Here is a 16,623-nt window from a genome sequence, read left to right as displayed (position 1 = left end):
ACTAGCTCCCAAAGTACTGAGTTTAGCCTAGCCGGCTGGTGAAGTGCTGTACTCCAGCAAAAGGTCCAGCTCTGACCCAGCATCTCTGCCCTTGGCTGGGCAAATGCAGCAAGTGAGAGCAGCACTAGTGTGAACATTTCCGATTCGGCAGTGCAATGGTGGCACAAGATGCAGAGCTCTGTCTGCCTCAGCTCTGCTTTGTCAAAACTTGACTAATGACAGTTTTCTACCTAGAACAGATGATTTGATGATAAATGTTATGGTTGTCAGGCACTTAGATATGTGGTGATAGAGGCTGGAAATAAGCAGGACCTTTGGCTCTTATGTTAATTCCCAGTGTAGTTTGCGTAGGTTATGACTGGTCCGTTTTCCTTGCCCATTTAATAATTTTGTATTTTAGTGTGAGGTTTTCAAAGCCATCCTAGTGAATTAAAATGCCGTTTTTTCCCCATTCATTGACCATGAGCCAGCAGTGTGCCCTGGTGGCCAAGAAGGCCAATGGGATCTTGGGCTGCATCAGGAGAACCGTGGCCAGCAGGTGGAGGGAGGTGATCCTCCCCCTCTGCTCTGCCCTGGTGAGGCTGCATCTGGAGTGCTGTGTCCAGTTCTGGGCTCCCCAGTTCAAGGGAGACAGGATCTCTGGACCCTCTGGAGAGGGTCCAGCAGAGGGCTACAAAGATGAGGAGGGGGCTGGAGCATCTCCCTGATGAGAAAGGCTGAGAGAGCTGGGCCTGTTTAGCCTGGAGGTGAGAAGACTGAGAGGGGATCTTATCAATGTATACATGTATCTTAAGGGAGAGTGTCAAGAGGATGGGGCCAGGCTCTTTTCAGTGGCACCCACAACAGGGCAAGGGGCAACAGGCACAAACTGAAACACAAGAAGTTCCATCTGAATATGAGGAAGAACCTAATTTACTTTGAGGGTGACAGAGCACTGGAACAGCTGCCCAGAGAGGCTGTGGAGTTTCCTTCTCTGGAGACATTCAACCCCCCTGCGTGAGACTCTGTGCAACCTGCTCTAGGTGAATGCGCTTTAGCAGGGGTTGGACTAGATGATCTCCAGAGGTCCCTTCCAACCTTGACCATACTGTGATTCTGGGATTTAGCCATTTTTCTCTTGAGTATCTAAATCAGATTCTTCCTGCTGCTTAGAAAATTTCTTCCTAAAATGCTGAGAGCTTTATCATAAGGAAAACAAGAAGTGAAAGAGTAAAAGCCACAAAATGTATAAGAAGTATAATTATTATGACATGACAGTTACTCCACATTTCAGTACCTATTGGCCAGAGGAAAGGGAGATGAGAAATCTGGGTCTCAGATTCAAAGTTAAAGGTACCATTTCTTCTGATAACTTGTATAGCTCTGGCTGTGAATTTCACCTGCTTATTCCTATATTGAGCTCAGCAACTTGTGTTTGCCTGCTGCACCTTTTTGAGGAAGGCAAAAAGTTTTGAACTGAAGTCCTGAAACAAATGGGCTGACTCTGTGATTTGCTGGCTTGTTATGGCACATCACCTTCCCTGTTAATAACATGTACTCTATTTCATCTTTGGATCTGGCTTCTGTTTTGAGTGGCTGGGTCTTATTTTGCCCTTCTCTGTCAGGTTAAAGAGCCTTTTAGTTACCAATATTTATTTTGTACAAAGACACTTACATGCTCTTGTCAATTCAGTACTTGGGCTTTTTGATATAGTAAAAAGCTGAGCTCTCCAAGCTTCTTCTCTAAGTCATTTTCCTACTGCCCTTGAATATTTTTCATCTCTTTTCTGCACATTTCAATTTTTCACCTGTATTCCCTTGTCAATCTTTCTAATGCCTGAGTGTGATTAAAAGTTTTCCAACTCTTATTCACCTCTCTGTTCATATACATGGCAGTTTCATAAGCTCTTCTACCATAGGAGATCATGCTGAATTGCCTAGCCACTGTGACCACTAAATCCTTTTCACAGTTGCTAGTCTTGGGATGTAATCTCCCAGTCTGTACACAAAACCCTTTTGTTGCTTGCTCTTTAATGAATAATACCTTACAAAAATGTATTTTGCTTGTTGGGTCCAGCTCACCAACCAGCCTAGCATATATCACTAATATATATATATATATGGTGAGGCATTGGTCTCACTGGTAATTACTGTTTTTGTAAACTTTGAGTTACCCACAAATGTTTGTTAAGAAAAATGTTGATACTTGGCTAGTACCACCCCATTTGAAGCCCTGCTAGATAGCAAGTTTATGAATGATTTCACATTGAGGACTATTTCAGCCCAGTAATTAATCAGATTTTAATCCATTAATGTATAAGTTCTTGAACCTGATTTTAAAGTTAACTCTCTGCAATGTATCTTGTGGTATTAAACACCTCAGAAAAGTCTTTTTTATTTGTTATTTTTATCAACTAAAACTTGTGGTTTCTGCAAATAATTATACATACTTTACTTGCCATATCTCTTGAGATCCATGCTGGCTTCCATGAGTAATTATCCTTATTTTTGCAGCATTTATAAAATGTATCATGATCAACACCTTAAAATTGTCCCCTGGAAAACATTCACATTACTGAAAGACAATGCAAAGAACAAAGTCAGTGTTATGCTGCCTTTCTTTCTGTCTTCCAAATGAAATCACCCAGAAGTTTTAGTTAAAATGAGTGATAGACACAACAGAAGGGGAAGACCTGTCTTTAATTTCATTAGGAGTTGCTGAACTTCTAGTTTGTAATTGGCTTGTCTCTGCGTAACAATTCACATCCACCACGTCTAAGGAATTTTGCCTGACATGGGAAGTTGTGGCTTTCTAAACGTGAGCACTTTGGTCTTTCTCTTTTCTAAACACAGAATTATTTGTTGACTTTTCAAAAGCAGCACGCCATCATTTCAAAACGTGAAAAGGAACCCTTTGTGAAAATGGCAACTCTTATGTGCTGTCCTAAGAGATTTGCTTAGCCAGGAAAAGTATGATGCACTAACAGCGCTTCTGGAGCAAGAAAGAACATCTGATAGGCATTCAGCTACTGGTTTTCCCATTGTATTGATAGTTTGTTCCTTTTTTTGGTGTCATGTCCTGATGCTGGTGCTTATGATTCACATGAGGTTACAGGGAAATCCTAGCCCAAGGCTTCAGCCCAGCTAAATGGTTTTGGTGCAGAAATTGCTGAGCTAATGGAGGAATCGGCTCTTTCAGGCCTTCAAGTGACTCTGTCACACAGAGGATGTGCCCTCTGGTTATCCAGTGGAGCTGGGAATCTCCATGCCACTTACCAATAATAGATGTCCAGGTAGGATAGGCACCATATAAATTCCCAAGCAAGTAGAAATAACTGGGAGGCGGTCAGATATTTTTTCTCCCTTTGTAACTGCGCTGAGAGAACTGAACCCACGTTCCTAGTACTTCTATCAATGCAGAATCAGCCCCCAAGTTTGATTCGAAGTCCATTAAAGAAAACTTGGCTGGAAAAATCTTTAGCAATTCTTTTTGCGATCTATTGCTCTCAAAGGAGAAAGACAGCTTGGTCAGGGCATTGGCTTAGACTGATTAACGGAATTGTTTGTCCAAAGGATTAAATATAGATATCTGAAAGCGTGTTAATAACAGCGCTCAAGAACATGTTAGGTCTTGATTATTTTTTAACAGATTGGGATGAAATGCAACAGATAATTGTTTGCTGCACTCTAAAATCCTGTTGAAAGGGGTAACATGGGGTTCTGCTGGCTGATTCTCTGAAATCCAGGTTGTACTCTAGGAGTTTGTGTTCCTTTACCGAGGACAGCAGACCATCTGAAACAGCTATTTTTCTCATACAGTGTGTAACTGTGTTTTTTCAAATATATCAGTATGTGATGAAATAGTGTTAGCAAAAAAAAAAAAAATAATTTAAAAGGAGATCTCTGACACCAGGGCTTGAGTGGTTTATTCAAAGTAAAAGGCCAATTAAAGTAGGGCCTATGTATGACTATGCTTTCAAAGAAAAGTACATCTGTACAATGAAGTTAAGGGCTTATGACATTTCGGCTCTCCCATGTTCAGAAATGACAAGAATCAACTCAAGAGGCACCTACAGCTGGCTTATTCACAGCATCCTGAAAATGTCTTTTTGAATTTTACCCCAAACCAAAGCTGGCAGGAGGTCAGCCCCTCCATTTGCTGATCTGTCCACATGAATGAAGGGAGTAACAGGGCACCACTCTTGGTTCTTGGGTTTGAAATGCGCTCTTAAAGCAGCCTGACATCTCTATGAGCTAGAAAGAGGCCTGGGCCTGTCCAGAGTCATGAAAGTTACAGCACTCAGACAGACACATTCAAATATTGAATGTTGCAAAAAATGGGATAAATGAGGATAGGCTTAAACTCAGGGGGGTGGGAGAGAGGGGCTTCAGTGAAATTTATCCTCTTCGTGACATTGAGACCCTGTGCCCTGTAGGGTTGAGCGTTAGAAGTCATGTACTCTTCCTTTCTAGGAAAACAAGGGTCATTAGAATGGAGAAGAGGGATATCTGCTCAATTTAAGGCCTTACTTCAAAAATGGATGAGTACCAGGTAATTTTGAGGAAGGAGCAAGAGCCCCAAAGTGAGTAACATGCAAGTCATAGGAAAATCAGATGCGCTTAATGCTCTGGCAGTGAGCCACAGGTTTTTATCAGCTCTGCCATATATTTAATAATAATCCCAACTAATATAACTGGGTTATTCTCATTAACCATATAAATACCCAGTCTTCCCCCTTTATTTAAATCTTTAATCTTTTGATCCCAATAATATCTTCTGGTGATGAGATTTGCAGACTGATCATACACAGACTTAACTGTCTGCTCCATAACGTGAGAGCAGGATCCAAGTATTGTCTTGTCTGGACAGAGTTGGGTTCAAGCTTGCCAGATTTTCCAGCTACATTAAAGCCTGTCTGAATTTTGCCTCCTGCATGCCTAGAGTTTTCCAGCCACATGGGAAGAAAATGTATTAAATAGCTCCTATTTTCTGTAGGGGGCTGTGAGATGATTTTACTAACCAGTTGTCTCAGCTACAAATTGTTGCAGAGAGCAGCGTGTTGAATGACTTTTCGAAGCAAATCCAGGCTGGTTTAAGGAACACAGAGAAAAGACTGTGCCTTGCTAGTTATTTTGAGAATAGAGTAGAAAGAGGATCTAATGTAAATCTCACTGATAGTGTCTTGAGAAAAATCCTGCAAGCTGGGGCATTTAAGTGGTTCAGTTTCTCCTTTGCTTTTCTTAGAAGTTTTCATGAGCTGATGTGACTGGCAGTGGGTACAGCAATAAGAGGGATGAGATGAGCACCGTATTCCTCTTTGGGCCAGGCATGCTAGAGAGGTTTGGTCTGGTAGCTGGAGTTTTGTTGCTGTCCTTCAGGATCTCCTCTGACTTAGTGTGTCACCATGGCAAGTCCTTTAGCACCTGCATGTTTTGATTCACCTAGCTGAGAGAACAGGGCAGATAATGTACAACTGTTTCAGAACATTAAGTTGTATAAATTGCTTTGAGACTAGTGTATGAAATGTACATATTATCATTGATTTTCCTTCAGGAGCATGGAGCATCATCGCTAAGGCAGGTCCAGGGAAAATACGTACTCAGTGAGTTCATAGGAACACCTATGGTTGGATATGGCCCACACCTAGTAGTGTCTATTTTTAAGCAGAGTAGAAAACATCCAGTAGTCACCCCGGTTCCTGCCTTTTACAGCCAATGAAATAATCAGTGACCTTGGTGCATCCAGTTCCCTGAAAATGATCAGCTGTCAAATGTTTCCAATCTAACACCTGAACCATATTGACTGTGGTCTTTTGCTCTTTGCTACCACAGCTGGGAATGGGCTGGAAGTCACAGATTAAATATTCCAGTGCAAGTTCAGACAGCAGCAGATATATTTGCTCAGTATGGTGTCTCCTCTGTTTCTATAAATAACTTCTGCTTTGCATTGAATGGATAGAAATAAACCCGTGTTTAATTAGGCTAAAATAACACAATATTTTACTAGCTTCCAGAGTCCTTACCAAGCCAAGCTACTGCACCTTGGAGTAAAGTGTGCTACAGATGCATCACTGCCAGTAGACTCCAGAAGATCATCCAGTACATGACCTCATAGAGAAATGCTTTTTTGTGTGCTAACTTCTCAACTGGGAAGATTTTTAGAGAAATTGAAGTCTGTTAATCTGTAATATAGTTCTGTGCAAAGAAGAGAATTCTGCAAATTAGAATTTTAGATTTCTGCAGGGCAGGGGTTTAGTTAGGAATATATTGAAGTACCTAGGCAGGAAAGGGTCCAGCAACGTGACTGGTATTAGCTGATTTAGGTCAGAAACTATGCCCAGGCTCTGCACAAAGCAGAGAAAGGTGCAAGTGGAGGGGGAGCAGATGGGTACTGTCTTACTGTGTGAAATTTGGATACAGAGCTGGATTCTGGGTTAGATGCCAAATCAGTCATATTCTGTAAACAAAACCCTGTTGGGAGAGGAGCCCATACCTTTTTTTTGTAGCATCCCCCCCAAGAATTTCTAGTACTTTGCAGTTAAATATGTAGTGGTCCCAATATTATGTGGGATTGAATAACTGTGCTCTACAGAAAGAGGAATTACTTAATGCACTCATGAAATGCAGACATCTCTGGGGCAGGGAATAACTAACAGGGCTCACAGCACCACATAACAATGACAGCAGAGGGCAGAGGGGCTGGCAAGCCCTTCATCTTATTAAAAGAAGTGATGAGACCTCTATTCTCAACGCACAGCAGGTGGGACTGTGCTTCTCAAGGTCCTATTTGATAGACTGATGCACAGTTACCATGACTGATCTGCTTCTGAAAGAAAACGTGTTGAATGAACCCAGATATGAATTTAAGCTCTCGTTTTTGGGTGCCAGACATTATGTATCTGATCCCCAGTGTCCTTGCAGAGGCTCAAGGCTGGCAGCGCTTTTTGGTGCTTTGTAGCCTCTGCCTGGGCTGGGCAAGTGCTCCTGGGCTGGCTTGGGAGTGCAGTCCCGGTGATCTTCTCCATTTGAAAGCAAGCCACACGTCCTGCCCATGCAGTCGCTTGTCTGTGGCTAGTGCTAGTGGGTTTCTGCTAAATGCCATCCTTCAACGAGTTCATTTCCATACAGCAAATGAAAGGAGATGGCATGTAAACCAGCTAAGCAAGCCTCTTCCTTTCCAGATGATAGGGAGCGTTTCTACACTGCTGAATCTTGCAAATGAAGTCTTCAGGGAGATGATCAACAGTGTGGAGCACTGTGAGACAGGGAAGCTCACAGAGTGATTGCTGCTTACAGAAGAAGTGGTGTCTGCAGCTGTAGGCTCAACTTAGTGGCAAATTATGATCTGTTGGAGGGAGGAAAGCAAAGCAGCCGGGATAACCCAGCTGAGGGTATTATTTTTTAACAAGTTTCCTTTTCTGTTTATGGTAGAATATAATAGACTTTCTTCACTTGGAGCCCTGCGGATGCCATTTGTTAGCCATTGCTGTTATCCTTTCCTCTGAGGTGGCCCCAGAGCCCAGGGCAGGCAGGCTGATGCCAGGGTACTGTACATCTCCCCTCGGGGCTGTTTGGATGAACCTTGGGGCAGGCAGCTCTCAAGTCTGGCACTGCCTGTGGGAGTTGCATGCTAGTCTTGCACCTCCCTTTCCCCATGGGCACTGTTAGAAAGTCCCTGCCTTCTGTGGCCTCTTCCTCCCCCACTGCTTACCTCCCCAGAGATGCTCAGTTAGCCTGATCTGTAGTCCACAGGTCTCTGGATCTGACTTTGTGGGGAGAGAGACCGTGGCTCTCTCCAACAAAACAAAGGAGATTTTTCTGGAAAAAGCCAGCTGCAGCTTTGTGCTGCTACCCCTGCCCCAGCATGGGGTGACAGGAACCCCATGCTTTTGGGCACTGGCGTGTTGAGGGAGTTGCATATTTGTACAGCAAGTGGTCACGCAGCTGAGAAGAGGGGATTTGCTGTTTCTTACTGGCCTGACCTGAAAGAAGAACTCCTTCTACCATGGAAAATTGTCAGCACACAATCCTTGTGGGAGGCAGGAAGTAACAGCCTGTTCAAGCACGAGATTCTCCTGACCAACCTGGTCTATTAAGGAGAAGTTCCTGCTGTTTTCCTGCTGGCACTGGTGTGAATTATAGTGCAGATGGACCTGCTGTCCTTCACTGGAGTTTATGTCTGGGTAACGTTTTCAAAGCTGCAGCATTACTGGAAAAAATAGGTCAGAAGTATCATCATGAAAAGAGGGAGGATTTCTCCTCCAATCTAAGCAGAAAGTGGCACTTGTGTAGCTAATACAGAGCCAACCTGATGGATAACATCCTATCCAGGGATTGTGCGGGGCTATGATTAGAGAAATAACCAGCAAATTGGGCTTGCTTACCTAGACCACTAGCTCCCTACAGCTATGCACTGCTTGATCCAACAACCCTCAGTCCGAGTTAGAGTTAAGGAAGGTGTATTCCAGCTGCAATACAGGTAATTTTTTTTTTAATGTAATAAACAACTCCACAGTCTCCTTTTCAAAAATCCTTTGTCTCTGCCTTGTGTCCCTATAGGAAGAGTGCCAGAACTATGTCCGAGTGCTGATTGTTTATGGCAAGAAGGTTTTTACCTGTGGTACCAATGCCTTTTCACCAGTGTGTTCCAGTCGACAGGTCTGTTTTGTCTCTTTTACAGTGATGGAGAGGGCTGGGCACGTGCTCTGGGGAAAGCCAGTCATTTGGCAGGGCATGATGGCTGCAGAGAATATGTTCTAAATGTAGCTGGTCTGAAATTATTTGGGTTTTCTTCTTTGTGTCCCTTTGGGCTGCTTCGGGGCAGTGGGTGTATCTGCAGGTGGGGAGCAAGAATCTCGTGTTATGGGTGAGCTGGCTCTGGATAAAGTACTGCTCGTGTAAACCTTGGGTATGCTGTTGAAAATGGGGAATATAGACAAGCTTAGCTGTGAGTACTCCTGAGCTGAATACTTAAATGTTTCCTTAAAATAAATGGCAAAACTCCCTTTGTCTTCAAAGGAGGCAGAAGCAGGTCCAGAGCAATGTTTATTTTAATGTTTTTGAATGGCAGTATGCATTCAGGAGCTGTCTGTGGAAGATTAGAACCCTGTGCTAGCAGCAGGAACACCTGATTAAACTGAGTGGGTTGGGCCCTACAGGGTTTATTGACTGGGGAATTACCCTTCTTACAAAGCAATAGGATCAGTGAGGCTCAGATACAACTTCTTACGTTGGCAAATGATGGAAGTAAAGATCAATTTACAGTCATCACTGACATTACATTCTTATTACGTTGGCAAACGATGGATGTAAAGATCAATTTACAGTCGTCACTGACATTACATTCTTATAGCTGCCTGTTTTTTTTTAAATGAGGGTTTTGCTCATAGGTACTCGTGGGCAAACTGAATTCTCTATACCAGTAAGAAAGCCAGATGCTCTTTAAATTCTCTCCTCTCTCCTTTTAAATACAGGTAGGAAATCTTAGCAAAATCATTGACAGAATTAATGGAGTGGCTCGGTGCCCGTACGACCCTCGGCATAACTCGACAGCTGTGATTACATCACGAGGAGAACTCTATGCTGCAACTGTAATTGATTTCTCTGGACGGGATCCTGCTATTTACCGCAGCCTTGGAAATGTTCCCCCACTTAGGACAGCACAATACAACTCCAAATGGCTCAATGGTAAAGTCATGTGGGTCATATCTTAGCAAGAGGAGTATTAAAGTCAGCTTGACAGGCTTGTAAATCTTTCCCTCTGTTTTTATACTGAGATCCAGAATTACGATGGGGAAGGGCTTCTGGTGCAATAATCGATGCAGCTTAGAAGACATTTAAAAATAGCCTGGAAGTATTTCAGAGAAGTTGATTTAGAACACAGTGGGTCTTACAGGCTGCTTAACATATGTATGGGTCTGTGTCTTGTGAGATGACCAAATACATCATTTTAACAAGAAAACCACTCAAACATTTGAGGATCAAAACCAACTTAAAGCATCATATTGTTGACCTAGTTCTGCACAGTGTTAAGCACCCTCTACTTCCATTGACTCAGATGAAGATGGTTGGTTTCAGTGCAAGATAGTCCGAAAATGAGAAAATTCACAGCACGTTATGTTCCATGTGAAACCATGCTGTTGTGGATTTATAGTTATTAAAAGCAGCTGTAACCCCAGTGTGGTAATACCCTGCATCAAGCAAGCTATAGAATTTCAACCAGTAATTCTTGCATTGAGTCCACACTTTCTGACTGGGGCAAAGCACATCTTATCTGAGGAGACTGTAGTGATGGAGACCCCAATATTCCATTTCCCCTCTCTCCTTTGACCCAGGTAAGTTGACAAGATATTCAGAATCTTTCTATTGGATTTCAGGACCTTTCAATCAAAGATACGAGCAGTGGGACTGTGCACTCTCTGGAGCTTAATGAGACTGAGCTAGGCTGCTGCAGGCATATTGAAGTCAGTATGGAGAACCAGAGTTTTAGGAGAAGGTTGTCATCAGGCAAGACTGAATTAGGACCAAGAAGCAGCATAACCCATATACACTCAATAGAAATATGTGCCTCTTGTCTGTGCATGAATGAAGAATTCAGAAGGAAGCCACACTGGAACAGTGAAGCTTAAGGAAAAACAAACAGAATCTGAGTTTCTAGTCTGTGATTGAAAAAACTAACGTGACTCTTGGATTTATAACTTTGTGCAGCACTGGTGACATTGGAGTAATTTCATCCTGTTCTGGGTACTTTTCAACAAGAAGCAGAAAACTTGAAGATGATTCAAAGAAGAGCCATGCAGTGATTTGAAGCTTGGAAAGCCTGCCTCACAGTGAGAGACTTAAGGAGCTCAATTTATTTATCTTTCTGCAAAGGAGATAAAAGGTGTTTTGTTCATGATATGGAAGTACTTACATCAAGAGAAGATTTCTGGCAGGATAAAGTTCTTTAATCTAGCAGACAAGTCATGACAAGAGCCTGTGATTGGAAGCTGAAACCAGATAATGTCAAATGGAGAAAGTAGTACAGGTTGCAGCTGGGGCAGTCTTTAGTCGGCTGAACGAGTCACTGAGAAAAGTGATGGATATAAATCCATGTGACATTGTCCAGTAAGATCGGATCTCCTTTGAAAGATGTTCACCTGTTAGTTACTGGATCGGATGGTGGAGTTACAGGGTGAAATTCTCTGGTTCATGTTAGTCAGAAGGTCAGACTGGTGATCACGATGGTCTCTTTGAGGTTCACTGTTTGAAGGAGAAAGTTTGAGGGGAGATGCTCTGTGGTGCCTTCCCCTCCGTACCATCCTCTGCTTCCCAAACCTGCCTTGCAGCAACATCACAGCATCAGTCTGCCTTCCTCTTCCTCCACCACGACTCTGTTCTCCTTTCACTCCTGGGATGCAGCATTAAAGGAATTCTGTATTTTCCTTTCTTCTTCGAGTATTACTCAGAAATGAACATTCTAAAAGCACCCTATCAAACCAACAAGATTTATTTTTGTTTAGTCAAATATTATTCGTATCTTTTCCCTTTGCCAAAGAAACTGTTGGGATAAAAGACCATGCACTTTAAAGCTTTGTTAAATACCCAGTTCAAATATTTGCTACAAAACCAATTCCAGGTTCTTTTTAATTTTTGTGAAAATAATAACCATAATTCTAGGAGAAAAAACGTTAAGGAGAACTTACTTCAGTACTGTTAGTCTGTGGCATGGTTTTGTTTTGCAGACATAAGATAATCTTTTGTGCCTAGAAACTGGAAAGGCTGCATGATAAAAGCCAGATGTGATTGCACTGGGAGAGTAGGTTGAATGTTTCAGTACAGCAGTCTGGGGAATTGGGCGGATGCACGCAGCATATTTAACACATCATAAGGTGCACTTCAGCAGTGAATAGGTGAAGGAACCCAATGGGAAGGCTTTATGTTGTAAAATGAGTATAGGTACAGAGACTAGTCATGCATATGCAAAGTGTTGAACTCTGCTTTCACTGAAATCGGTAGCAGCCTTGCCAATAGAGTGGGGAAACATAGGGGCCTTTCCAAGATCTGAAAAATGGAGCTAGAGCTGTATCCCCATATATCATTATTCCCATCTACTGTTTCCATGTCCTCTGCTAACTCCAAAGTCCCTGTGGTCCCAGCTTCGACAGCCTGCATAAAGGGAGCTGGCAGTGTGATGCATCGTGCAAGTCAGTGAGTACAGATTGATTTCTGACCTGTATAAATCTCTTCAAATGTTTGTTTTACAGAGCCTAACTTTATTGCTGCCTACGACATCGGTTTGTTCACCTACTTCTTCTTCCGAGAGAATGCGGTAGAACATGACTGTGGGAAAACAGTGTATTCTCGTGTGGCAAGAGTTTGCAAAAATGATATCGGGGGGAGATTTTTGCTGGAGGACACATGGACAACTTTCATGAAGGCCAGGCTGAACTGCTCCCGGGCTGGAGAAATCCCTTTCTATTATAATGAATTGCAAAGCACCTTCTACCTTCCTGAGCAAGATCTGATCTATGGTGTCTTCACTACTAATGTGTAAGTTGCACTGTTTTTACTGCCCTTCTATCCCCAGCAGTCTGAGACTAACAATATCTGAATTTCTTAGACAGTCTGCACAATCATTTCTGAAAGATCCTTTGGTTTACATGAAGGAATAGACAAGTCTGTGTTATCCGTCATGGTAATATGACCTTTAGGACAATGTTTTTAATCTATGGTTCATAGGTTCCTGGACTCCATAAAAGCTGACTGTGCAGTTCTAGGGTAACTTAATTTGATATAAACCTGGGCTGTGACAGACTTTTGACTTTTTGTAGTAGCAATGCTACTTGTGTAGCTCAGAAAGCTGGTCTGAAAATTACCCAGGAGCAAAACGTAATTAATTTTCAGCCAGGCTAACTGCCTGGACAAGCTGACAGAATTGTGTAGATGTTGGGGCTGGCCCATGAGATGAGCAGGTACATATGCTTGGGAGAGAAGGACTGGAAGGAGGAGAATGAGGCAGATGGGATCACAAAGCCTAGGCTGAAATCAACAAAAAATGCTGTTGAATAAACTTTGTAGAAGCAAGGTCATGCAGGCTACACAGCATTTGACATTTCCAAGGGGCACTGTACCTCTGCTACAGACTGTTTCAGGTCCACAAATCAAAAGCAGTGTTGGAACTCTGAGGGGAAGGCATGATTTCTGAAACTTTATAATCACCTCTTCTTGGCTTGATATTGAAAAAACTTGTAATTGGAATGATTTAGTGTAGCTGTGAAAGCAGAAAGGAGAAGAGGAGTTAATTAAAAAATATATTAAAAAACTCATAATGTATATTTTTAAGTCAGGAAAACTCAAGTAATTTTTCCTGTGCAGCCCAAGGCTAGGATGATAAGTTTCAAGCTATAACCAGTCTGCACAGTATTGAGTTTCAATAATACATGTTCTCCAGGGGGGTGTTATCCTGATGTGTAAACTAGAGAATGAAAATCTGAGTTAGTTACTCCACGTGACAAACAAAGTACCTTCCTCATGCTGGGAAGCCAACTTCTTTGGAGTTTTTGTGTGCAATGGAGTACCGTTTGATATGAATAATGGACTGTTTCCAAGAAGCCCACAGCAAACCAAAGAGGTGAAGCTTCACTGAAGTACAGGCCTTGCTATTTTGGTGTGTCACTTGCTGGTGTGACAGGGCCCTTGAAGTCACAAAGCGTCAGCCCCAATTTTGTGAGCTAAAGCGCTGTTGGGAGTTTCGCCATGAGAGTCAACAGAGCCTGAATGTTATAGCCACTCTGTAAATGCCAAGAAGTAGGGCAGTGTTTGGCCACCCTCATCTATCTTCCATGTTTTGTGTCTGCACAATCATTGCCAATGTCAGCCAAAAGTAAGCCAGTGGTGAAACAACCAAAAAAATAAACATGATAGAGCGCTGCACCTTGACTGTGGACTTTGGGGAAAATCTGTCCTGGGACTGAAAGGGGCATGAGTTGTTCTCTAAAAATATCTAGAGTATGTTAGCCAAACTTCTTGAACAGTAAAAGGAAACCTGGCTACTGCTTTGGGTGTCTGAGATTCTGAGATGACACTTCTTTTTCTTTTTCTTTTTTTTTTTTTTTTTTCAGTCAGAGAGGACTTCTATTCCCATAGTGATAATGTTCTTTCTATCCATTTGTCCATTCATCCAACCAAGAAGAGAAGTTGGAAATAAGAAAATTATTAATTACTGTATTATATGTATCAAATTGGTATAGTTTGGGGGCTGTAAGGGTGGGAGACATAGGCTAGCTGTGGTTGGAAGAGTTCTCTTCTGCTGTGACTGTCTCCCAGGTTTAACGTGAGGTGTGATGAGTGTTACTTGTCTCGTTTGGGTTACACTAAAGTCACCCTTCATACATTAGGGGTGTACATTCTCTCTTGTATCTTCTGAGGACAATTAATATGTAACATTTGTGTAATTGAAGAAATGAGTTATTGATAATAGCTGAAGTTAGATCAAGTAGCATTTTGGGTCTACAACATGATGTTCTTCTGAGAGTTCAAAGAGAAAATGTTCCAATTTGTCATCCGACTAGAGAAATAATGGTAATTATTCTTTTAACTTCCACTGGGACTTATTTCATGCTGCATGAGCTCTGCATACCAAAAAGGGTTGATGTATGCTCCAGCCTGAATTTCTTTATAATGGAATACCAATAAATCACAGAATATGATTTTTTGTTTAAAGGTATTTTTATTTTGCAAGGTTCTTGTTTAATGCATTTAGGGTCATCTTACAACAAAGGGGTATTAGTGGTTGTGGAAACACCCCCATATAGCTTTATTGCTTCACGTTACGTTATACCCAGATGAATCAGTGGGAAAGAGCATTTTGGGGAAGCTGCTGATGAAATATTGTAGGTGTTTCTATTAATTTTTTTCTGGGAGGTAATAGTGACAGTGTTAAAACCTCCCTGAACTTAACCCATTCTCTAAACCACCTAGTTAACCACAGGAAGCAGGAGGTGGGAATACTGGAGACTGCACTTCATGCTAGGACAAGGAGCCAGCTGCACAAGTTGATGTCACTGGCTTGAGACTGGGACCAAACGTTTGTTAGGGAGGGATGGGAAATATGCCAGGTCACAGATGGAAAGGAAAATGGGCCACAGATTTAATGGAAAACCTCTTTCCTTTTCCTCTCTGGCAAAGGGAAAGGGCTAAACTATGGAGTCCTTAGCAGGGCCCTGAAAATATCCTTCTTTTTTTTAAAAAAAGTATTTTTATTAGACTAGTTGGGTTTTACTCTTTCTTTTCTTTTTCATTGTCTTTCTCATTCTTTTTTTTTCCATGTGTGCCTGAAGGCATTTACTTGTCATCCATCATTAGCTCTGTCTTAAGGGCTGCCGTCTGTGAGCATGCACTGCGTCAGCAGCGTTCAGACAAAAGTGGAGAAAGGTTCACCCAGCGTTGCTTTGACATGTTCAAAGTTAGCTACTCCATCACTCCGGGGATGGAAAGGGCAGGGGCAGGAGAGGAGAATGAGAGGTTCTTCCTGATGTTGTATTGCTCGGAAGAAATATGCTGTGAAAGAATCTGTTCTGCTTTTCAGCCTGGGACTGCGGAGCAAGGCTTTTTTTTATGCAAGAGAGTGTAATTATTGGTTTAGTAAAAAAGAATGTGCTCTTTTCAGAGAATTCAAATTGCTTTAATTAGCAGAAAGATACATACAGCAGGGCTTCGGTTATTTAAAAGACACTGTGACGAGTCAGTCTCTTGTGCTAGCCCTATTTTTAGTTTTATTCTGGTATCTTTTTCTCTAATTGTTGTTCTTTTCCTTTAAAAAAAAAACCAAAAAAACCCCCAAACCCACACAGGGGAAGGGGAGAGCTGAGAGCAGGTTTAAATTTCAGGTTACCACTTGGCAAATGTCCTTCTTTGGGCCAGCTTCCCTGAGGTGCCCTCAGCATCTGGGAAGCACCCTCCAGCCCTCTTAAGACAAAAGGATCTGAGCCTGCTCAGGACCTTGCTGAAATGGGTCTTCCGTGACTGAAAATGGCAAAGGCCAACTGATCTGTGTGTGAGTCTGACTGGGCAGTGGAGCATTCCTACAACAACTCCCTTCCAAGAGTCCTTCCCACAGTGTTAGTTCCCTAGCCATGCCTCCCCTGGCTGGTGCGTGCCTGGTGAACAGTCTGCCCGAGACAGATGCTGTTCCCAGCTGGGAACACAAAGAAGTGAACTGTGATCATTGAAAACAGAGGCTTTCACATATTAGCAAGACCTTTTTGCATGCTGAGCTGCTGTAACAACCAGTCTAGTTTGCACTGTCACCCTTTCCCTTCCTCTGCATGTGTATGCATGCTTGTGTGTATTTTATTTATACATATATATATAGACATAAAAAATATTAGGGGATAGATTTTATAGCTTGAGATTTCAGGAGCCTGTAGAAACAGAATTTCACCTTGAGAGCCACCAAGAGATCAAAAATTAGGTTGTTTGTAATCAATAAAGATAGATGGGTTGTAAAAAAATAAAAATAAAACCAGGCACAAATAATCCATGCAAATTAAACTGTATTCACCTTACTTGTCAGAACTGCTTCCATGGCCCTTAAATCACAGACTTTTTAAAACCAAGCTTAAAATTCATTCTCAAATTTGTCATGTAAGCCATCTGCATTTT

The 16,623-nt window shown here is 42.2% G+C and overlaps 1 protein-coding gene across 5 annotated transcripts in view; it reads left to right on the top strand.

The window, feature by feature from the left end:
• Positions 1 to 16,623, top strand: part of SEMA5B (semaphorin 5B) — a 281,793-nt gene that overhangs the window by 199,897 nt on the left and 65,273 nt on the right. For all 5 annotated transcript variants that reach the window (XM_055812546.1, XM_055812543.1, XM_055812544.1 and 2 more), the window contains 3 exons: positions 8,539 to 8,637; positions 9,453 to 9,666; positions 12,225 to 12,510. In XM_055812546.1, coding sequence (XP_055668521.1) covers positions 8,539 to 8,637; positions 9,453 to 9,666; positions 12,225 to 12,510 — 599 coding nt within the window. The remainder of the gene's footprint in view (positions 1 to 8,538; positions 8,638 to 9,452; positions 9,667 to 12,224; positions 12,511 to 16,623) is intronic.

The sequence above is a fragment of the Falco peregrinus genome, chromosome 8 (genome assembly GCF_023634155.1).
Source record: "Falco peregrinus isolate bFalPer1 chromosome 8, bFalPer1.pri, whole genome shotgun sequence".
Lineage (NCBI taxonomy): Eukaryota > Metazoa > Chordata > Aves > Falconiformes > Falconidae > Falco > Falco peregrinus.
The sequence above is the reverse complement of the archived record's forward strand: the minus strand, read 5'-3'. Positions and strand labels throughout refer to the sequence as shown.